The following is a 22782-nucleotide window of genomic DNA, read 5'->3' as shown; positions in this document are numbered from 1 at the left end:
TTTTAGATCTTTCCAAAGCATTTGACAGAGTCCATCATGATGCTCTTTTAAGTAAACTTGCTTATAATGGTGTCAGTGGGAAACTGTTGCTGTTAATAGAATCTTACCTTAAAGATAGACAACAATGCACAGAAGTTGTGTATGATAATGGAGAGGTAATTGAAAAAAGAAGATCAAAGATAAGGAATATAAATTTTGGTGTGCCACAAGGCTCTATCTTGGCCCCTTATTGTTTATTTGCTACGTGAATGATTTCCCAAAAGTATTAGACACCAGTCATCGTATTACTATGTATGCTGATGACACTTTGGAGTTTGCTGGGCACGTAGTAATGATGACCTAAATTCAGTGGTACAGAATTTTGTTGAAAAAGCCCAAACACATTTTGAAAAAGAAAACCTGAGGGTCAATATTAACAAAACTAATTCAATTTATTTTAAATCAAGTAGTTCAAATAAAAATACTGTTCTAAATGAGGACATTCAGAAAAATACCTGTTCAGAATGTACATTTCTGGGAATATATATAGACGACAGACTTTTGTGGAATCAGCAAATAGATCATGTCTGTCGTAAAATAACATCTAGTCTGTATTTACTAAGGAGATTAGTTCAATATTTAGGTATCGAAGCAATAAAAATAGCGTATTTTGGGTTAGTGTATCCCCATCTATCTCATGGAATTTTATTGTGGGGTGGGTGTAGCCAATACAATATAAAAAGGGTATTTGTATTGCGGAAAAGAATAATAAGAACTATGGCAAAAGTAAAACCCAGAACTTCATGTAAAAACCTGTTTATTAAGTTTAATATTATGACTATATATGCAGTATATGTTTCAACCAATATTATTAGTGGAAAAAGACAAAAAAGTGACAAACAGGAATATGGAAATCCATGATTACAATAAAAGACAAAAATCAGACTTTCATATGGTGAGCAGACGAATGAATCTAACAACAAATATCCCATTCATTAAGGGAGCAATATTTTATAATTCTCTGCCAAACAACCTGAAACAGCTTTCTGGTAGAATTTTTAAAAACGAGTTTAAAGAATGGCTTATATTGAAGTGCCCATACAGTATGGTGCTGACATGATTTGACCTCAGGAATGCTATGTGAAATATACTTAAATGATATTTTACTTAGTAGCATGTAATCTATTTATACTGTGTATCAATAATCTAAATGTAATTATTATAACATTGCCCATGCATGTTAAATACATGTTTTGAGCTGTAAGATAAATAAATAAATAAAAAAAATAGTCCTGGTCCAGCACAGGTTATCACATGCCAGTTTACGTAGCACACGTGTACCTGTTACAATTAAGCTGAATTTTAGGAATAAATTTAAGTATTTGAAATTGTAGTTCATCATCAAATATAAATTTTCCTTAAATCCTATACTCTTAAAGGTTTATTCACAAATTTATTTGTTTTATTTATTTATCATATGATGATGTAGAGCTTGGATCAAATACATAATTTTAAGAGTATACATTGTAAGAAATGACAAGTAAAATACAGGAACAGAATCAAATGCCTCAAGTATTATGCTAAAATATATACACATTACACAAGTTCTTAGATTTCTAAGTCCAGTCTGTTGATCCAGTTGAGGCCTTCAGGTGATGCATAGTGGATGTCATTTATTGATCCCCCAAAGGCTCGTCTCGGGCATTCACCAACAATATGATTTTTTGTTTGCTCCACAGTCACAATCTGGAGGTGTTGCCCAGCCCCATTTGTGCTTTAGATACCTGCAGTTCCCTTGTCCTGTTTAGATGAGGTTGATAGTTGTCCACTGGTGTTTGAGGAGTGTGAAACCTGGAATGTGCACGGAAGGCTTTCCAACAAGATGACCGTTGAGCACTGACGATTCTTCCCACTAACTTCTCCATACTTCATAGGTGTTGAAGTCGGGGCTTCAAGATGTTGTGCAGTTCACCAAGGTGGTTTTCTTGATTTCAGACACTGATGTTCTGCTATTAACATATCGCTATGTATGGGTAGCTGGGGGTTCTTCTGAGTGTTTCTCCTGATCTTCAGGAGAACATCTGATCTTCGTAGAGCTGGAGGTTGGATGTTACTTAAAACTGGTAGCCAAGCTTTTTGAGTGCTACGTATGTAGCCTGTGATAAGATGCAGAGCAAACAACCAAAAAGTCCTTCTCAGGATACACAAGTTCGTAGAATTGGACCATCTATTCACAAATGATCCCTATTATTGGGTTTGGCCTCCACATTGTCATTTCAGGAATAAATTTCAGTATATGAAACTGTAGTTCATCATCAGATATAAATTTTCCTTATGTCCAGCACCTCTTTAAGTTTATTCACAAGTGCTCCCCATCATTGTGGTGGTGTGGTTGCTAAAGCCGAATATACTGCATGCCAAATTGCTTCCTAGCTTCAGTAACCATCTGGTTACTGACCACCGGCCATCTAGCGATGCACTGTGAATACCATGGTGCAAGGCTGGGTTAGTGTACTGCAACAAGTGGCCCACTTCATAGCATTGAGACCATCTGCTAAGACTCGTGTCTTTACAGTGGAATCAGCCTTGTGATTGTGCCTTCTGGCCAAGCTCCATGGCCAGCCTTCTTGTAGAGGCCCTTCTCAACTATGCTATAAACATCCATAGCCTAACAGAACAACTGAACAAACACAGTATCTTTCCTGATATGGAAATAAAACATTCAGGAATGTGGCCACAGTCCAAAATTACAATATCACCTAAGTTACAGTCTACTTGTTCTGACTTTGGCTTATCTCCTTCCAATCCATGAACTATGTCCCTACTGGAAACACCCGCTTGATACATGCCTAACCCTCAAATTCACTTGTATCTTTCTCCTGGCATAAAGGATGTGATACACCACCTCACGTTTTTGCAAAGTGTTCACCTTGTACTTGGTGAACACCACAAATCAGAAGTAATTTTTACAAATGGCTCAGGAGCTGAAGACCAGACAGGAGCACTGAGCAACACTACTTGCCTGGTGGACACAGTGTCTTTATGGTGGATTTGGTGACCACCGTACTTGCTCTTCAATGCACCTGTACCCAATCATGTAAGTCTTTCTTAATCTGCATCCTACACGCTATAATCCATCTTTGTTCCTGGCAGTCATTGGTAATGCACGTTCATGATCTCCTCATAGACCTCAATGACAATGTGGATACAGTAGTATTCCTCTGGTTCCCCAGTCATGTTAGGTTCCTAGAAAATTAACTTGTGGGTCAGTTCACCAAGAAGGCTACCAGTAAGGATGCTCTGGAAATAAAGATACTAGGTTCTCTGACTTGTTGTTGTTGTTGTTGTTGCTGTTGTTGTGGTCTTCAGACCAGAGACTGGTTTGACACGGTTCTTCATGCCACTCTATCCTGTGCAAGCTTTTTCATCTCCAGGTACCTCCTCCAACCTATATCCTTCTGAATCTGCTTAGTGTCCATCTCTTGTATCCCTCTATTATGATATTTACCCTCCACACTGCCCTCCAATACTAAATTGGTTAACCTTTGATGCCTCAGAACGTGTCCTACCAACCAATCCCCTCTTTTAGTCAAGTTGTGCCACCCATTTCCTGCAACAAATTTCCTGCCACAAATTTCCTATTCTCCCCAAGCCTATTCAGAATCTTCTCATTAGTTACATGATCTACCCATCTAACCTTCAGCATTCTTCAGTAGCCCCACGTTTTGAAAACTTCTATTCTCTTCTTGTCTAAACTATTTATTGTCAATGTTTCACTTCCATACATGGCTACACTCCATACAAGTACTTTCTGAAAAGACTTCCTGACAAATTTCTCTAATTCAGAAACACTTTTCTAGCTATAGCCATCTACACTTTATACCCTCTCTTTTATGACCATCATCAGAGTTATTTTGCTCCCCAAATAGCAAAACTCATCTACTACTTTAAATGCCTCATTTTCTAACCTAATCCCCTCAGCATAACCTGATTTAATTTGAGTGCCTTCCATTACCCTCAGTTTGCTTTTGTTGATCTTCATCTTATATCCTCCTTTCAAGACACTGTCCATTCCGTTCAACTGCTCTTCCAGATCCTTTGCTGTCTCTGACAGAATTACAATGTCATCAGCAAACCTCAAAGTTTTTATTTCTTCTCCATGTATTTTAATTCCTACTCCAAATTTTTCTTTTGTTTCCTTTACTGCTTGCTCATTGTACAGATTGAATAACATCGGAGATAGGCTACAACTGTGCTCTCTCCTTCCCAACCACTGCTTCCCTTTCATGTTCCTTGATTCTTATACCATCTAGTATCTGTACAAATTGTAAATAGCCTTTCGTTCCCTGTATTTGACCCTGCCACCTTCAGAATTCGAAATAGGGTACTCCAGTCAACATTGCCTAAATCTTTCTCTAAGTCTACAAATGCTAGAAACGTAGGTTTGCGTTTCCTTAATCTTTCTTCTAAGATAGTCGTAGAGTCAGTATTGCCTCATTGCTCCAACATTTCTGTGGAATCCAAACTGATTTTTCCCGAGGTAGACTTTTACCAGTTTTTCCTTTTGTCTGCAAAGTATTTGTGTTTGTATTTTGCAGCAGTGACTTATTAAACTGATAGTTCAGTAATTTACACACCTGTCAACACTTGCTTTCTTTGGGATTGAAATTATTATATTCTTCTTGAAGTCTGAGGGTATTTCTCCTCACTCATACGTCTTGCTCACGAGATGGTAGAGTTGTGTCATGGCTGGCTCTCCCAAGGCTATCACTAGTTCTAATGGAATGTTGTCTACTCCTGGGGCCTAACATGTAGGCAATAGTATATCACTGACTCTTAGGGCTTGTAACAGAGAAAGAATTGTTACAGCTACAACGACTAAGATATGGTTTATAAAAGAGTATGACCAATTTTCAGTATTCTCTTTGCTTGCCTTGACGTGAATTTACTCCTCTTTTGCCTCCATTCTGAATACACTAATTTGGCCTGTGGCAACATGTCATGATGAGCTGACAAGCCTTCTTGCAGTAGTGGTGCCCTGCTGATGGTTGTCATTTTTCTGTTTCCTGGTGGAGTACTCCATTGCATCTGGCTGAGACATTTCCTGAAATCCTAGTTGGCAATGTCCAGATGATGAATCAGAGTGGATTGTACACATCTATCACTATCTTTTATTGCATTTGCCCTGCTGGCTGCTAGAAGGGGCTGGATTGCTTCCCTTGACTCATGACATGCATATTTCATTAAAATATTACCTCAAATCTCAATCTGTTTTTTAAAAATGATTTTGTGCTCCTTGTAACAGATAGCTGACTAATTGACCACATTGACCTGGTGCAGAGAGAGAGAGAGAGAGAGAGAGAGAGAGAGAGAGAGAGAGAGAGAGAGAGAGAGATTATGTCTACCCACTCTATTATCTTTCCTCTGATAAGCATCTGTATAATTAAAAGGACATAAAAACATAGTAAATTAATAAATAAAATAAACACAGATATGTAGCTGTCAAGGATGACATCTACAGTGCAGTGCTGTTTGAGACATTGTTGACATTTTTATGAAGCATTTAAAAGTTGTTAATCCTTAAGTTCTTTGTGAAAATATTAACTTTCATAGTCTTAAAGTTATTGAAATTATTATTGCTTCATTGGATGTAGCTCTTTTTCTGAGATTGCGGATATATTAAGATTTTTCCTATTATTTAAAACACAGCCGTTTCTGGTGCACCTTCTGTTCTACAATTAGGTGAGCAGTCACCATCCAAATTTCTACTATCCAAATTCCTTGCACTGGGAATTTTCCCATGTTGTTCTTTTTACTGCCTTCGCAGCTGGGCAAGACCCTACTGGTCAGTTTGCTGGAACAGCTGTGGTGCACCCTGGGCTCTAGGGCCACCAGCTAGCATTCAGCTGCACAAACAAATTCCAATGCCAATTGTAGGTGGCTGAATAATTCACCTAGATACACATAACTGCAGTCCAGACAAAAGCATTTCCTACCCTATAAAATTCAGAGCCATGCGTGAAAACAGCCATTTGATATGTCAGCTGTGCTGCAATTGCTGTGCAGCATTTTGTGTTGGCATAGCGATCAACTCTCTGCTCACGAGAACAGGCACCGCTAAACTGTGGCAATCTGCAAACTTGATATCCAGTTGCCAAATATGTTGTGCATCACAACACAAATGAGCTCAATAGCTGCTGACCATGCATGCCATTTGGATATTCTCTTCCAGCAAAGGTTTCTCTGAACTACGCAAATGGGCATTGTATCTTCAGTACATTGTGTCTGAAACCTCCATTGTCTTACTTCCCTTCTCGCTTGTGTCCCCCCCCCCCCTCTTCCCTTTCTTCTTCCACTCTCCCCCTGTCCCAAATGCAGGCATATTCTCTCTCTCTCACTCCCTTGCTCCCCCTTCCCATTGCCCAATCTACCTTCACTCTCTCTCTTCTCCTTCACCTCCAGCCTCATATCCTTTCCTCCCTCCCCTTATCTTCCCTCCCTCCCCTCCCCTACCATCCCTCCCCTCCTCTCCCCTCCCCTCCCCTCCCCTCTCATACCCCTCCCCTCCCATCCTCTCCTCTCCCATCCACTCCCGCCCCTCCCATCCCTGCCATTCCCCATACCCTCCCCTCCCCTCCCATCCCATACCCTCCCCTCCCCTCTCATCCCATACCCTCCCCTCCCCTCCCATCCCCTACCCTACCCTACCCTCCTCCCATCACTTTCCTCCCTTCCTGCCTCCCCTCCCACCCGCCTCCCCTCCCCACTCTCCTGCCCTCTCACCCCTCCATCCCCTCCCTTCCTCCCCTCACCCCTCCATCCCTCCCCTCACCCCTCCATCCCTCCCCTCACCCCTCCATCCCTCCCCTCACCCCTCCATCCCTCACCTCACCCCTCCATCCCTCCCCTCACCCCTCCATCCCTCCCCTCACCCCTCCATCCCTCCCCTCCCTCACCACACTTCCTCCCCTCCCTCACCACACTCCCTCCCCTCCCTCACCACACTCCTTCCCTCCCCTCCCACCCTTCCCCTCCCTACCTCCTGTCCTTCCCCTCCCTACCTCCTGTCCTTCCCCTCCCTACCTCCTGTCCTTCCCGTCCCTACCTCCCCTCTTCCCCTCCCTACATCCCTCCTTCCCCTCCCTACCTCCCCTCCTTCCCCTCCCTACCTCACCTCACTCCCGTATGCTTGCCTGTCTGATCCTCCCCCTTGGCTGCTCCCCTCTTTTACCATCTCATCCCCCACAACCCTTCCCCTCCAAACCATCCCTACATGTCTGTTGTTTACAATCATATGTTTTTTCTCATGTTTCCAACACTGGTGACTATGGTAGTTTTTGTTCCTTAACACTCGATATCCATCTTTCCATCATGTACTGATATCTGATACTTGCCATCACTATCAGAAGTAATTTGATAGTTTTGCAGTAATGGCAGAGGACACTGCAACCTATGGTCCAACCCTACAATCAACATTTCAGTTATTGGAAAATCCGGGATGGAATGTAACAATACGAGAGAAGGAAAGAAGCTACTCGCCATATAGCGGAGAAGCTGAGTCGCGATAGGCACAATATAAAGATTCACACAATCATAGCTTTCGGCCATTAAGCCTTTGTCAGCACCACACACACACACACACACACACACACACACACACACACACACACACACACACACACAACTTGCACCCATGTCTGCAGTCTCAGAGAGTTGAAACTACACTGCGAGCAGCAGCACCAGTGCATGATGGTAGTGGCGACTGGGTGGAAGTAAGGAGGAGACTGGGGCAGGGAGGGGGAGGGATAGTATGGTGGGAGTGACGGACAGTGAAGTGTTGCAGTTTAGACAGAGGGCAGGAGAGGAGGTAGAGAGGGGGAGGGCGTAAGTAGCGGAAAGGAGAGAAAAAAAATAACAATAAATTAATACTGGGTGTGGTGGTGAAATGATGACTGTTTAGTGCTAGAATGGGAACAGGGAGAGGGCTGGATGGGTGAGGACAGTGACTAACGAAGGTTGAGGCCAGGAGGGTTACGGGAATGTAGGATGTATTGCAGGGAAACTTTCCTTCTGCACAATTAAGAAAAGCTGGTGTTTGTGGGAAGGATCCATATGACAAAGGCTGTGAAGCAGTCATTGGGATGAGGGATATCATGTTTGGCAGCGTGTTCAGCAACAGGGTGGTCCACTTGTTTTTTGGCCACATATTGTCGGTGGCCATTCATGCTGACAGACAGCTTGTTGGTTGTCATGCCTATATAGAATGCACCACAGTGGTTGCAGCTTAGCTCATAAATCACATGACTGGTTTCACAGGTAGCCCTGCCTTTGATGGGATAGGTGATGTTAGTGACCAGACTGGAGTAGGTGGTGGTAGGAGGATGTATGGGACAGGTCTTGCACCTAGGTCTATTACAGGGGTATGAGGCATGAGGTAAGGGATTGGGAGCAGTGGTTGTGTAAGTATGGACAAGTATATTATGTAGGTTTGGTGGACGGCGGAATACCACAGTAGGAGAGGTAGGAAGGATAGTGGGTAGGACATTTCTCATTTCAGGCCATGATGAGAGGTAATCGAAACCCTGTGCTGAGTTATGAGAGGAATGCTCCTCTGTGGCCGGACTGTGGGACTTTGGGAGGTCGTGGGAGACTGGAAAGGTAAGGCACGGGAGATTTGTTTTTGTACAAGGATGGGAGGATAATTACGGTCAGTGAAGGCTTTGGTGAGACCCTCAGTATATTTAGACAGGGGCTACTTGTCACTGCAGATGCAACGACCATGGGTTGCTAGGCTGTACAGAAAGGACTTCTTGGTATGAAACGGGTGGCAGCTGTCGAAGTGGAGGTATTGCTGGTGGTTAGTAGGTTTGATATGGATGGAGGTATTGATGTAGCCATCTCTGGGGTGGAGGTCATCATCTAGGAAGTTGGCTTGTTGGGCTAAGTAGGACCAGGTGAAGCAAATGGGGGAGAAGTTGTTGAGGTTCTGGAGGAATGAGAATAAGGTGTCCTCACCTTCAATCCAGATAGCAAAGATGTCATCAATGAATGCGAACCAGGTGAGGGGTTTAGGATTCTGGATTTTTAGGAAGGATTCCTCTAGATGGCCCATGAATAGGATAGCATAGGATGGTGCCATGCGGATGCCCATAGCAGTACTGCAGATTTGTTTGTAGGTAATGCCTTCAAAGGAGAAGTAATTGTGGGCCAGGATATAGTTGGTCATGGAGACTAGGAAGGAGGTTGTTGGTTTGGAATCCATAGGGCATCTGGAAAGGTCGTGTTCGATATCAGTAAGGCAATGGGTATTAGGAATGTTAGTGTATAGGGAGGTGGCGTCAATAGTGACAAGCGGGGCACCGTGTGATAAAGGGAAAGGAACTGTGGAGAATCGGTCAAGGAAATGATTGGTATCTTTTATATAGGAGGATAGGTTCTGGGTAATAGGTTGATGTGTGGGTCTACAAGAGCAGAGATTCTCTCAGTGGGGCACAGTAACCGGCCACAATGGGATGTCCTGGGTAGTTGGGTTTATGGAATTTAGGAAGCATGTAGAAGGTGGGAGTGTGGGAAGTGGTAGGGGTAAGTAGGGAGATGGACTCTGAGGGGAGGTTCTGGGATGGGTCTAAGGATTTGAGTAGTGACTGAGATCGTGCTGGACTGCTGGAATGCAATCACTGTGGCATGGTTTGTAGGTGGAAGTATCTTACAGCTGATGGAGTCCTTCTGCCAGGTAATCATTGCTGTTCAGAACTATGGTGGTGGAGCCTTTGTCTGCAGGTAGGATAAGGTGAGGGTGCCTTATTCACATTCCTCCAGATCCTCAACAACTTCTCCCCCATTTGCTTCACCTGGTCCTACGCAACCCAACAAGCCACCTTCCTAGACGTTGATCTCCACCTCAGAGATGGCTACGTCAGTACATCTGTCCATATCAAACCTACTAACCACCAGCAATACCTCCACTTCGACAGCTGCCACCTGTTTTATACCAAGAAGTCCCTTCCGTACAGTCTAGCCACCCGTGGTTGTCGCATCTGCAGTGACGAGCAGGCCATGTCTAAATATACTGAGGGTCTCACTGAAGCCTTCACTGAAGCCATGCCGGTGCCCATAGCATTATCCTCCCATCCTTGTACAAAAACAAATCTTCCGTGGCTTGCCTTTCCAGTCTTCCACCACTTCCAAAAGTCCCACAGTCCAGCCACAGAGGAGCACTTACCTCGTAACTCAGTACCGTTAGGGACTGGTGAAACTGAACTACATTCTCTACCAGGGTATCGATTACCTCTCGTCATGCCCTGAAATGAGAAATGTCCTACCCACTATTCTTCCCACCGGCCCTGCCATGGTATTTACTCCACTGAACCTACTCAATATACTCATCCATCCTTACACAACCCCTGCTCCTAATCCCTTACCTCATGGGTCATACCCCTGTAATAGACCACTGACAAAATGTGACCACAAAACAAGTAGACCACCCTGTTGCTGAACATGCTGCCAAATATGATACCCCTCATCTCAATGATTGCTTCACAGCCTGTGCCATATGGATCCTTCCCACCAACACCAGCTTTTCTGAATTGCGCAGGTGGGAAATTTCCCTGCAATACATGTTACGTTCCTGTAACCCTCCTGGCCTCAACCTTCATTAGTCACTGTCCTCACCCATCCATCCCCCTCCCTGTTCCCATTCTAGCACTACACAGCTGTCATTTCACCACCACACCCATTCTTTTAATTTATTTTTATTTCTCTCCTTTCCGCTACTTACGCCCTCCCCCTCTGTACCTCCTCTCCTGCCCTCTGTCTAAACTGCAGCACTTCACTCTCCGCCACTCCCACCATACTATCCCTCCCCCTCCCTGCCCCAGCCTCCTCCTTACCCCTACCCAGTCGCCACTCCCGTCATGCACTGGTGCTGCTGCTCGCAGTGCAGTTTCAGCTCTCTGAGACTCCAGACGTGTGTACAAGTTGCGCTTGTGTGTGTGTGTGTGTGTGTGTGTGTGTGACAAAGGCTTAATGGCCGAAAGCTATGATTGTGTGAATCTATTTATTGTGCCTATCGCGACTCAGCATCTCCGCTGCATGCTGAGTAGCAACTTTCCTTCTGTCGTATTATTTCAGTTATTGGCTCATTTAATAGTATAATGTATAATGTGCATGCTGCTGCCCATCTCATGAATACTTTCCTCCAGGAGGCAGGAATGAAATGATTGCAGTGGCCTTAAATATTGTCCGAAATATTCAGCATCTGCTGAAGAGTGGGACAAAATGAGGCAGCAATGTCTTAACCATTTTGTGGAATGCATGTTATCATGTTACATTGCACTAGTTTGTTGTTTGCATGCCTGGGAGGATCCTATTGTGTTACATTGCACAAAGTCAAGGAACATAGTACTAAATGTTATTCAGCAGCAGATTTACATTTCATAGATTTATGCTTTTGAGCAGGTGGCATTTATTTTGGTTATTGTTTTGTTTTTATTACACAGTGAAGTTAATCTTTATTATTTTCATAAGGCTTGTTCTTATATTTCTTGCCCCGTTCCCCTTGAATGTAAGCCTGCATATGTTCATAGAAAAATAGAAAGTCATGTTATAAACACTGAGGGTAAACTATAAAGAAGAAAGGAAATTACATATAATAATTTTTTTTTTGACATATAACCCATCTTACTCCTAAGTGAATGCTGTTTATGCAATTGAAGTCATCAATAGAAATATAATAATATTATAAAATGATTTTTCTTTCTAGAACAATCGTTAGGGCGTACTGTGTGGACATACATAAAATTTGCTTGGGCATTAATAGAAGGTTCAATGGAGACACTTGTTCGATACTTGAACCGCTTCTCAAGGGACTACCGCTATGTTATTCGGGTGCTAGCCTTGGAAAAGAAATTGTTGAAGGTAGGCCATTTGTAATAGACTACATTTTGAGATTCATAATCTAAACATTTATCATAACTATATTTTAACAAAAAAAGTGTGTGTGTGTGTGTGTGTGTGTGTGTGTGTGTGTGTGTGTGTGTAAGAGAGAGAGAGAGAGAGAGAGAGAGAGAGAGAGAGAGAGAGAGGATGAATTATTGTAAGTGCATTTATTTCCACATTTGTATTTTTGCCACTAGATATGACTTGTTGCTACTTTTATTCATAGTACTTATGTGGATTAAAAAATGACTTCCTGGAATAGATTTTATTAGGGTAATAGGTTAAGTGGTGGTAGCAAACCTGTTTAAATGAATAGCATAAGTGGTTGCAACAAACATGTCTATATGACTAACAGAACAGCTCCTATTGTGTTACTGAGCTGCTTTATACGTCTCTCCTATAATGTAAATAATTGCTTTCTGAAATAAATCTTTCACTTTACTGCAGTTGTTAGAAATTCTGTGACAGATTAAAATTGTGTACTGGATTGGGACTGTATCCCTGGATACATCATTGATTGCATGAGCCATTATTTGGGTGAGTGTCCCAAAAGTCACTATTTTAATCTACGAGAAGTTTTCTGTAATTAATTATTTTTCATTGTCTGAATACATAGCATTTATGGTATATCTAAATAAAACACAAACATTTATTTGATATAAGGGACAAAAAAATAATTAATCTTCTATTTTTAGTGAAATGTTACTTTTCCCTGACAGTTGCTGCTGCGTTCAATGTGGTTTGTGATACCAAATGCACGTTTTGTTTCTCTCAAACTAACTGTAATTTTTGTAATAATTTTTATGTTATCAATGAAACACTTTTGCCTAGATAATTCATCACTTTACATCATATGTAGGAATGGGTCATCTCTAATTCAGTCATCCTCCTCATTTACTGTTTGTCAGGACAAAAGCACTTTAAATAAGCAAATATTCATAAAAACAAATAGTAGCATTAGTAGTAGTACCACATGCCTATTTCACATTTATTTCAGTGCGTGTGACTGAGCGAGATACCGCAATGGTTAGCACACTGGATTTGCATGAGCTGGGTCAACTGTTTAAATTGGCAACTGGCAATTCTGATTTAGGTTTTCTGTTATTTCTCTAAATCTATTTAGGCAAATACTCAGTTAGTTCCTCTGAAAGGGTACAGACAATTTCTTTCCTTGTTCTTTCTCAATCTGAGCTTGTGTTTTGTCTCTAATGACCTAGTTATCAATAGGACATAAACACTAATCTTCCTTCCACCAGTGCATGTTTATTTGATTTTATATTCATTCAAAGAGCTGTATTTAAAAATATATTTATGTATATGCTGTAATTTATACTTTTTGTAAATCTGTGACCATTTCATTGCTACATTGGTTTAAAAAAAACTGAGATATGTCAGAATGGTTTCAATGAGATGAATGTGAGTCCTGTATAGAAAGTACTTAATTTTAATACACATTATTTTTGGTATTGCCCTGCACTCCCCATGGTGGAGGAGGACATCTTTGGGCTCACACCTAAATGTGTCATTGGGAAATTTCAAACCAAACAATTGATGTTTGGAGGTGATGCCATGTGAGAAACACAAATAAAGGAGTGGTTTCGCTGTTCCTTTATAGCAGGACAGAGACCAGTTTTGTGGGAGATGGAAGTGCAGCTGTTATTTAGACTGTGCAAAATCTGGAAATATGATGTTATAGTCTTATACTAAGAAAAAGTTCTGAAGATGTTGGAATTGCCAGAGATTTTGTATATTTAATTTTCTGTTATATTCAGAATTCATACAGAATGTCTAAAATGTAAGCCCAAGTTACTATCAATGCAAGATATACAATTCTGCTTCCATATTTCACGGAATGTGTTGAATGGCCCATGAATCCCAAGTTTTGCAACACTCTGATAACCAGAAATGAGTCATGAGTGTGTGGATGTGGCCCCGAAATAAAAGTACACTCATTGCAGTGATATCATAACGACGTTGCTTGTTGTCTTTGATTGCTAAGGTATTGCCACTCATGAATATGTGGTGGAAGAACAGGATCTGCATTGAAAACACTTCTTATTTTAACCAATATTGGTGACCTTATCTTGAACATTAAGACCAACAAAACAGTATTATTTGCTGATGACATTACTTTTATACTAAAAGATGGAATAAAGAGAATCTACAAGAACAAATGAGCACTGCCACAAACCATATCAAAGAGTGGTGCTACTTAAAGCTGCTAACTATAAATAATGATAAAATAGTAAAATAGTGTGCAATACATAACTGTGCAACATTCAAGTGTTTCATTAATAGCCAACTTGTAGTAAAATCAAGCATGGAAAACCCAGGATGGGATGTAACAGTATTATGAAAAGGATAGTTGCTAGTCACCATAAAGTGGAATGCTGATTCCCAAGTAGGCACAACAAAAAGACTGGCTCAAAATAAGCTTTCAGCCCCAGCCACAGTCTCTGCCATCCGAAGTCACACGCCATGAGCAGCAGCAGCATTGCCTGATGGGAGAGACAACTGGTGAGGGATAGGAGGAGGCCTGAGTGGGGGGGAGACAGATTGGGCAGCAGGGTAGGGATTGGGGATGGTGAAGTGCTGCTGGGGTGTGTGGAGGGATGAGATGGCCGGACAGTGAGAGTTTGAGGTGGTGAGTGACTGGAAAGATAAAGCATGGGAGATTTATTTTCGTACAAGGTTGGAAGAATAATTGCTACTTCACGATCTAGGCCATATGGATCCTTCCCACCAACACCGCCTTTTCTGAATTGCACAAGTGAGAACTCAGCCTATATCCTATTTTCCTGTAACCCTCCTGGCCTCAACTTTTGTTATCCATTCTCCTCACCCATCTAGCTCCTTTTCTGTTCCCTTTCCAGCACTACACAGCCCTCTATTCCACCAACACAACCAGTCTTCCCACTTCATTCCTTTCCACTACACCCCCCCCCCCCCCCAATCACCGCCCTCCCTTCCATCTAACCTCTTGACTGAACCATCTGCCCTACCCTCTCTCCATCTTTTCCCTGTACGCTACCCAGCAGCACATCACCATCCCCCACCTCTACCCTGTTATTCGTCCCCCTCCCCACACCAGCCTTCTCCTTACCCACACCCAGTTGTCTCTCCCATGATGCACTGCTGCTGCTGCTGCTAATAGTGTGGTTTCAGCTGCCCAAGACTGTGAACATGTACATGTGAGTTGCATTTGTGTGTGTGTGGGGGGGAGTCTATTTTTGACAAAGGCTTTGTTTGCCGAAAGCTTATTCTGTGATTGTTTTTGTTGTGCCTATCTGTGACTTAGCATCACAGTTATATGGTGAGTAGCAACTATCCTTTTCATAATATTGTAACTTGTAGTAGATGGTAACAAGGCTAAAGTCTTGGGACAGTAGATCCGGCATAAAATGATGTGCATCGTGCATGTGACATAATGGGTGATCAAAAAGTCAGTTTAAATTTGAAAACTTAATAAACCACGGAATAATGTAGATAGAGAGGCAAAAATTGACACACGTGCTTGGAATGGGTTTTATTAGAACAAAAAACAAGTTCAAAATTGTCCGACAGATGGCGCAGTAAAATGTCAGTGACTGTGCATGACACTCGTGTATAAAAGGAGCTGTAATGAGAGAGAGAGAGAGAGAGAGAGAGAGAGAGAGCGAGAATCAGATGCGCCAGCAGTTGCAGCATGTTGATGTTATCTGAAAAGGCGCTTTTAGTGAATCTGTATTATCAGAATGGGGAATGTGCTAGTTCAGCATTACGATCCTATTGCCATAGCAAGGGGATTTGAATGGTTAAAGGTCCATTGACAAATGCAGCTGTGGCAAGAATGATTTCGAAGTTCGAAGCCATGGGTTGTTTAGACGATAGACCCTATAGTGGCTGACCAAGCACAAGGTGTAATGCTGCTGAGACAGTTCAGGAAGAAATGGAGACTGTAGTGGGTTTGTCTATGCACGGGGAAGTCAGCGCTCGTGCACTCGTACATCGCAGCGGCATTCCGTACACTACTGTTTGGTTGGCACTGAGGCGTACCCTCTGATGCTATCTGTACAAAATCCATTGGTATCATGAACTGTTACCTTGTGATTTAGTGAAGCGGAGGGCATTTGTGGTGTGGGCGTTTCAAAAGATGGCGGAAGATACGATTGGTTGAGTAACGTGTTGTGGACCGACGAAGCTCATTTCACGCTCACAGGGTCTGTCAACGCAAAATTTGGGCTATCGAAAATCCTAGAACTGTCATGGAAACTGCATCGCATGATGAGTAAGTCATGGTATGGGTTAGATTTACCATATCTACCGTTATCGGGCCTTTTGTTCTTCGAGGAAGTGCGTGATTCCTGGTTTTGTAACTGCTACTGTGACGGGTGAGAGGCTTGTCAATATGTTACAGAATCGCATCATCCCCAGCCTGGCTGATAAACATCTGCTGGAACGTACAATGTTTATGCAGGATGGTGCTCCACCCCATATTGCTAGATGCGTGAAAGATCTCTTGTGTGCGTCGTTTGGTGATGGTCGTGTGCTCATCCACCACTTTTGTCGTGCTTTGCCTCCCGGGTCCCCAGACCTCAGTCCTTGCGATTATTGGCTTTGGGGTTACCTGAAGTCGCAAGTGTATAGTGATCGATCAACATCTCTAGGAATGCTGAAAGACAACATCCAACGCCTATGCCTCACCATAACTCCGGACATGCTTTTCAGTGCTGTTCACAACATTATTCCTCGACTACAGCTGTTGTTGAAGAATGATGGTGGACATATTGAGTATTTCCTCTAAAGAACATCATCTTTGCTTTGTCCTACTTTGTTATGGTAATTATTGCTATTCTGATCAGATGATGCGCCATCTGTCGGACATTTTTTGAACTTTTGTATTTTTTTGGTTCTAATAAAACCCCATGTCATTCCAAGCATGTGTGTCAATTTGTACCTATCTATCTACATTATTCCGTGATTTATTCAGTTTTCAAATTTATACTGACTTTTTGATCACCCGGTATATTAACATAAAGCTCAATAAAACTATTTATGCATTAAGGATCCTGAAAAGCTGCGACAAGTCAGCAAACAAATGTCAATCACACACAAAAAAATGAAAATACATTCTGGAGTTAGTCATTACTAGTTGTTTCATGTTTATTTCAGTGTGTGTGACTGAGCAACGTAGTGCAGTGATTAGTACACTGGACTTGTATTTGAGAGGACTTCCAGCACATAAAAACAGAAACCTTAAGATATTGTATATTTGTTGGAAAAGCATTAGTGTTTCATGCAGGCCTTTCTTTAAAAAAAAATAGTCATTAAATTGCAAATATGTCTTGGAAATATTAATTTTTGTCAATACACATTTTATTGGTGATGAAAACATAAGGGGGGAAAAGTCAAATTTCACGATGACGATGCGAGACAATAAATTATGTATGTCGCACATTACAAACACTGATAGATGTCAATAAGGAACCTATCACATGAGCATAAAACCGTACACACTTCCAAATGTTGTAAACCTTAACACATACATAACAGTGTGTATACGACTCAGGACAACCGGGAGATCTGGGGAAAACCCAGGAATTTTTTCATCCCGAAGAAAACCGGGGAAAACACAGGAATTTTTTATAATTTTGGGAATTTTTCATTGTTTAAGTTTTCAGTTAGTTTTGTAATTTCGGGTGGTAATAACGTATACTCTAACAAAGGATATTACTGTATCCCGTTACTACAGAATAATACTGCAGCAATAAAACATGAACGAGAGAAATTATGAAAATAAAAGTTCAGTTGCGAAGAAAATGCACCATATACAACAACAAAACACAGTGCTCATACAAGTGTCTGCTGACAGCAAAATGTGTAAAAGGCTTTAGGAAGACTGTGCAGTGCTTCATAACAGATTGCCTCCGATGAGCGTGACATCACAACTGTTTACATAAGATTCTTTTGAGCTGTTGTGAGTGGGCTCATGTGAATGCGCAGTTGAGTCGCATATGAGTAGTACCTTCACCCACTTCTGGCTACTGAAATGTGGCTGTTAGCTGTATAAGCAGTAGTAGCAAGTAGCAAGATGGTACCGGTAAAAATTTTACTGGCGCGCCCAAGTTGCCAGATTCACACACGCACACCAAGCCCAGATCTAGGGTCTTGGTGCGGTGTGGAGGGGAAACCTGACAGTCAAGCATTAATTGCCTTGCAGAACAATGAAGTTATTTTTGTTGGTTTGCTAATAAGATTTAGCTTTTATTAATCTTTTTCGCTGAGGCAGTCAATTTATTTGAAACAAAGTGTTTAATTTCACGCTGGTGGCTAGTTTCAACTGTTCGGTGCATTTCAAGTGCACATTTTCATTTTCTAGCACGTATGGCATTATACCATAGTAAAGAACCAAGCATGACTGGTAGGCCAAGAAAGCTCACTGAAAAGCTTAATGGCAGGTCAAGGCCTACTTCATTGGGAATCTGGACGTGGAATGTGCACTATAAGCCGAATTGTGCATTGTAATATGGTTCACAAAATTCCAATGCTCTTGGAGTATCCTCTGATGTCTTGTTTCTTTTATGACACAATGTAAGATATTTAAATGTCTTACACATACGAACATACGGGCTTCCTACGTTATCGTAGCTGCGCAAGAGCAGTGACGCCTTTTATCTGGCTCTCTCTGGCAATTGCTGAAACTGCTTTCTTAAATCCGAGCATTTGGCTCTCATTTAAAAATCAACAGTTTGAGGACGAGCCATTTAGAAGAATTTAGAGCCCAGAAGATTACATTTGTCTGATGTATGTTAAAGTGTAACACGTGCAAAAGAGATCAACTTTATATGTGAAAGCTTAGCTTCTCTTGGAGCTTCTTAATCTGTGGGCAGTGGGAGCAGGCATGGTAATTACAATGATAAATAATCACTCACACTCCCGTCACTTACTATGAATACTTTTATCCTTGCAGTGTGTACACAATGCGTGTAGCATAGAGCGCGTACTACAGAGAACTGATCTGGTAAAGATATAGTTGTTTTCGCTGCCTTAGGATAGCGATATTATTGCGGGGTGAGACAGTGGTTCTACGTCCCCACAAATCTTAGAGACTTATATTATACATGAAAACTTTGCTTTTCTTGTAGCAACAGTGTGCATATTAATTTAAACCATTAACTTTTCCTATTTGTGTGTTCGCACCACTTAACAGCGATGTTCCTGTTGGCCGACAACATCACGTGACCTATGCTGTGATTATCCGCTGTCATTGCACCACAATCTGGATTTCAATGCTAGAGAAAGTAACATGTGTTGTTTGGTTGAATTAGCATTTATACTTTCGTAATATGAAAATATGCAGTGTACGTGTTGCTACACATCAAAGATCTTTCCAAAACTTGACGTAAGAGGTAATAAATAAATTGCAGTTACTGCATGATGGCCTGCTTTTAATATCCTACTATGAATGCTGCCGCACCCTGTATGTAATAGTAACACACATCTTTATTTAAAAATTATAAATTAAATAACCCCCATGAACCATGGACCTTGCCGTTGGTGGGGAGGCTTGCGTGCCTCAGCGATACAGATGGCCGTACCGTAGGTGCAACCACAACGGAGGGGTATCTGTTGAGAGGCCAGACAAACATGTGGTTCCTGAAGAGGGGCAGCAGCCTTTTCAGTAGTTGCAGGGGCAACAGTCTGGATGATTGACTGATCTGGCCTTGCAACATTAACCAAAACGGCCTAGCTGTGCTGGTACTGCGAACGGCTGAAAGCAAGGGGAAACTACAGCCGTAATTTATCCCGAGGACATGCAGCTTTACTGTATGCATGGAGAGCTGCATCAAACCAGTCTCAGGACTGAAGACAACAACAACAACAAATTAAATGTGAAATCTATTACAGCTTCTTCATCTTGTACAGTTTCTCCCCACTAGCAGTGTCTGCTTGGAGCCTCTGTTGGCTTCCCACCACCTCCCTGCCATTGCTGTGGCCTGGTCTTTTCCTCTTTTCTGAATGCTTTCTTCCACTCCTTTTACCCACTTGTCCTTTGACCTTCCCATTGGTCTCTTGGTCTCCATCATCAATCTTGCGGATCTTCCTTGGCATCCTCTTCTCATCCATTCTTTTCACAAGCCAATACCACTTTAATTTTATTCCATTAATCTTATGTTGTAGGGGTTTGTCATGTGTTACCTCCCTAATGCATTTGCTTTTCACTTTTTCTATTTTTGTTGCACCTATATGACTTCTTACAATTTACATTTTTCCTGTTTCTTCATGAATCAGTTTTTTGCATTGTAAAACAGGATTGGTATGTAATATGTTTGGTATATCAGCATTGTACTTTCTGGGTGGACTTTTTTGTTTTATATAATGTAATTCTTCTCATACTTCTCAGAAACCTATAAGCACCCCTCACACATTCACTTATCCCTTTGTAATTTCTTCCATTTTCATCATTGAAAGTTTAAACCATTTTCTGGGGTTCACCCCTTTCCCTGTCTAAGTGTCACATTAAGTGGTGAAGTGCAGTGGAGAACTGCGTCTCACAACTGCTGTGGTAGCTGTGAGGTCCTACAGGAACATTGAAATGTACCAGAAAATCAAGGCTTTGGTGAAGCTGTTATAACCTGGTAGTGATAGAATTGTGGACTTAAAAAGGTGGAGTAATTTTGACTTTCAGGTATGTTGTATGTATTACTCTGCTCATGAAAAATCCAAGTTTTAGATCTTCTTCCCCTTGTGTGTTATTCACATTAACTCATTTCCAATTCATTTTAGGCATTAATATGACAATATCAATTTTAAAGGGTGTTAAATTTCTTGCAAATTTCATGTATAACATGGTGGAAAATTTGGAACAGCCACTGAGATGCAGGGCTGCGAAAATGTCCAAAAATATCAAGAAATCGTGAACAATTATATATGCCAATAGTTTTGCCTTATTAACTTTCTTAGTGCAGCTTTGTCACAATGCATAATAACAAATGTTGTAGAGGATTTTTTTCCCCTTCAAAATTCATATAGAATATTTGTAATTACTCTCTACACACACAGAGATGTATTGCACTAACAATATTAGTGAAAGTGGACTCTGAAAATACCATTCTCACCCAAAATAGTATTCCTGAATACAATATCCTCTCTAAGCTATCATGAATGCAGTATATACATGTAGCTCATGAAATTTCTGAGCAATAAGTGGTTTTTGAAAAAGAAAAACAAAAAGAAAAATCAAAATTTGGAACACTTTTACAGGTACTCATATTTTGACAAAAATACAGATCAAAAATAGATTTAAATTTTTTTAATGATATACACAAAATTTTAAGTTAAAAATTGATTAATTTCTGTTGATTGGGCTCAGATGTGGTTGATGTGTACAATTCATCACTTTACCCAACAGCCATTGATTATTCTAACGTTCTTGCATGTTGAAGTCAGTCTCTGACTTATTACCGAATGATTTGAATCTACAGTGAACACTTACAGTGGTGCACCAAAGTCCCACTTTTGCAGCTGCATTTGTTGCTACATGTCTTTTTTCATTGGCATGAAATCATGTTCATTAGTACCTGTGGAGCTGGTTCTTCATTAATTGAAAATGGAGTTGGACTGGCAATATCCTTTTACCAACCCTTCTTGAGGGCATCATTTTCATATCCCATTACATTTAAACTTGAAGGTAAGTTCTGTTGTTGTTGTTGTTCTTGTCTTCAGTCCAGAGACTGGTTTGATGCAGCTTTCCATGGTACTCTATCCTGTTCAAGCTTCATCATCTCCAAGTAACTGTTGCAACCTACATCCTTATGAATCTGCTTAGTGTAGTCATCTCTTGGTCTCCCTCTACGATTTTTACCTTCCACGCTGCCCTTCCAGTACAAAAGTGGTGATCCCTTGATGCCTTAGAACATGTCCTACCAACCAATCCCTTCCTCTAGTCAAGTTGTGTCACAAATTCCTCTTCTCCCCAATTCTATTCACTATCTCCTCATTAGTTACATGATCTATCCATCAAATCTTCAGGATTCTTGTGTAGCACCACATTTCGAAAGCTTCTGTTCCCTTCTTGTCTAAACTATTTATCGTCCATGTTTCATTTCCATACATGGCTACACTCCATACAAATACTTTCTGAAAAGACTTCCTGGCACTTCAATCTATACTCGATGTTAACAAATTTCTCTTCTTCAGAAACGCTTTCCTTGCCATAGCACTCTGTCTTCAGGCCACAAGTGGACCACCGTGACCCTCCGACTGCTGTATCACCTTCATCATCTTCAGCTGAGGATCTGGATAGAAGGGAATGTGGTCAGCACACCGCTCACCCAGTCATTATGATGGTTTTTGCCATAGCCAGTCTACATTTTGTATCCTCCCTACTTCGACCATCATCAGTTATTTTGCTTCCCAAATAGCAAAACTCATCTACTGCTATAAATGTCTCATTTCCTAATGTAATTTCCTCAGCATCATCTGATTTAATTTGACTACATTTCATTATCCTCGTTTTGCTTTTGTTCATGTTCGTCTTATATCCTCCTTTCAAGACACTGTCCATTCCATTCAACTGCTCTTCCAGGTCCTTTGCTGTCTCATGACAGAATTACAATGTCATCGGCAAACCTCAACTTTTTTATTTCTTCTCCATTATTTTAATTCCTACGCTGAATTTTTCTTTTCTTTCCTTTCCTGCTTGCTCAATATACAGATTGAATAACATTGGATTCTAATAACACCATCTGGTTTCTGTACAAACTGTAAATAGCCTTTTGTTCCCTGTATTTGACCCTGCCACCTTCAGAATTTGAAATAGAGTACTCCAGTCAATGTTGTCAAAAGCTTTTTCTTAATCTACAAATGCTAGAAACTTAGGTTTGC

The 22782-nt window shown here is 41.3% G+C and overlaps 1 protein-coding gene across 11 annotated transcripts in view; it reads left to right on the top strand.

Annotated features, from left to right (window-relative positions):
• Nucleotides 1-22782, top strand: part of LOC126272844 (piezo-type mechanosensitive ion channel component) — a 651486-nt gene that overhangs the window by 441797 nt on the left and 186907 nt on the right. For all 11 annotated transcript variants that reach the window (XM_049976053.1, XM_049976051.1, XM_049976056.1 and 8 more), the window contains one exon: nucleotides 11741-11895. In XM_049976053.1, coding sequence (XP_049832010.1) covers nucleotides 11741-11895 — 155 coding nt within the window. The remainder of the gene's footprint in view (nucleotides 1-11740; nucleotides 11896-22782) is intronic.

The sequence above is a fragment of the Schistocerca gregaria genome, chromosome 5, assembly GCF_023897955.1.
Source record: "Schistocerca gregaria isolate iqSchGreg1 chromosome 5, iqSchGreg1.2, whole genome shotgun sequence".
Classification (NCBI taxonomy): Eukaryota; Metazoa; Arthropoda; class Insecta; order Orthoptera; family Acrididae; genus Schistocerca; species Schistocerca gregaria.
This window is presented reverse-complemented; position numbering and strand designations above follow the sequence as displayed.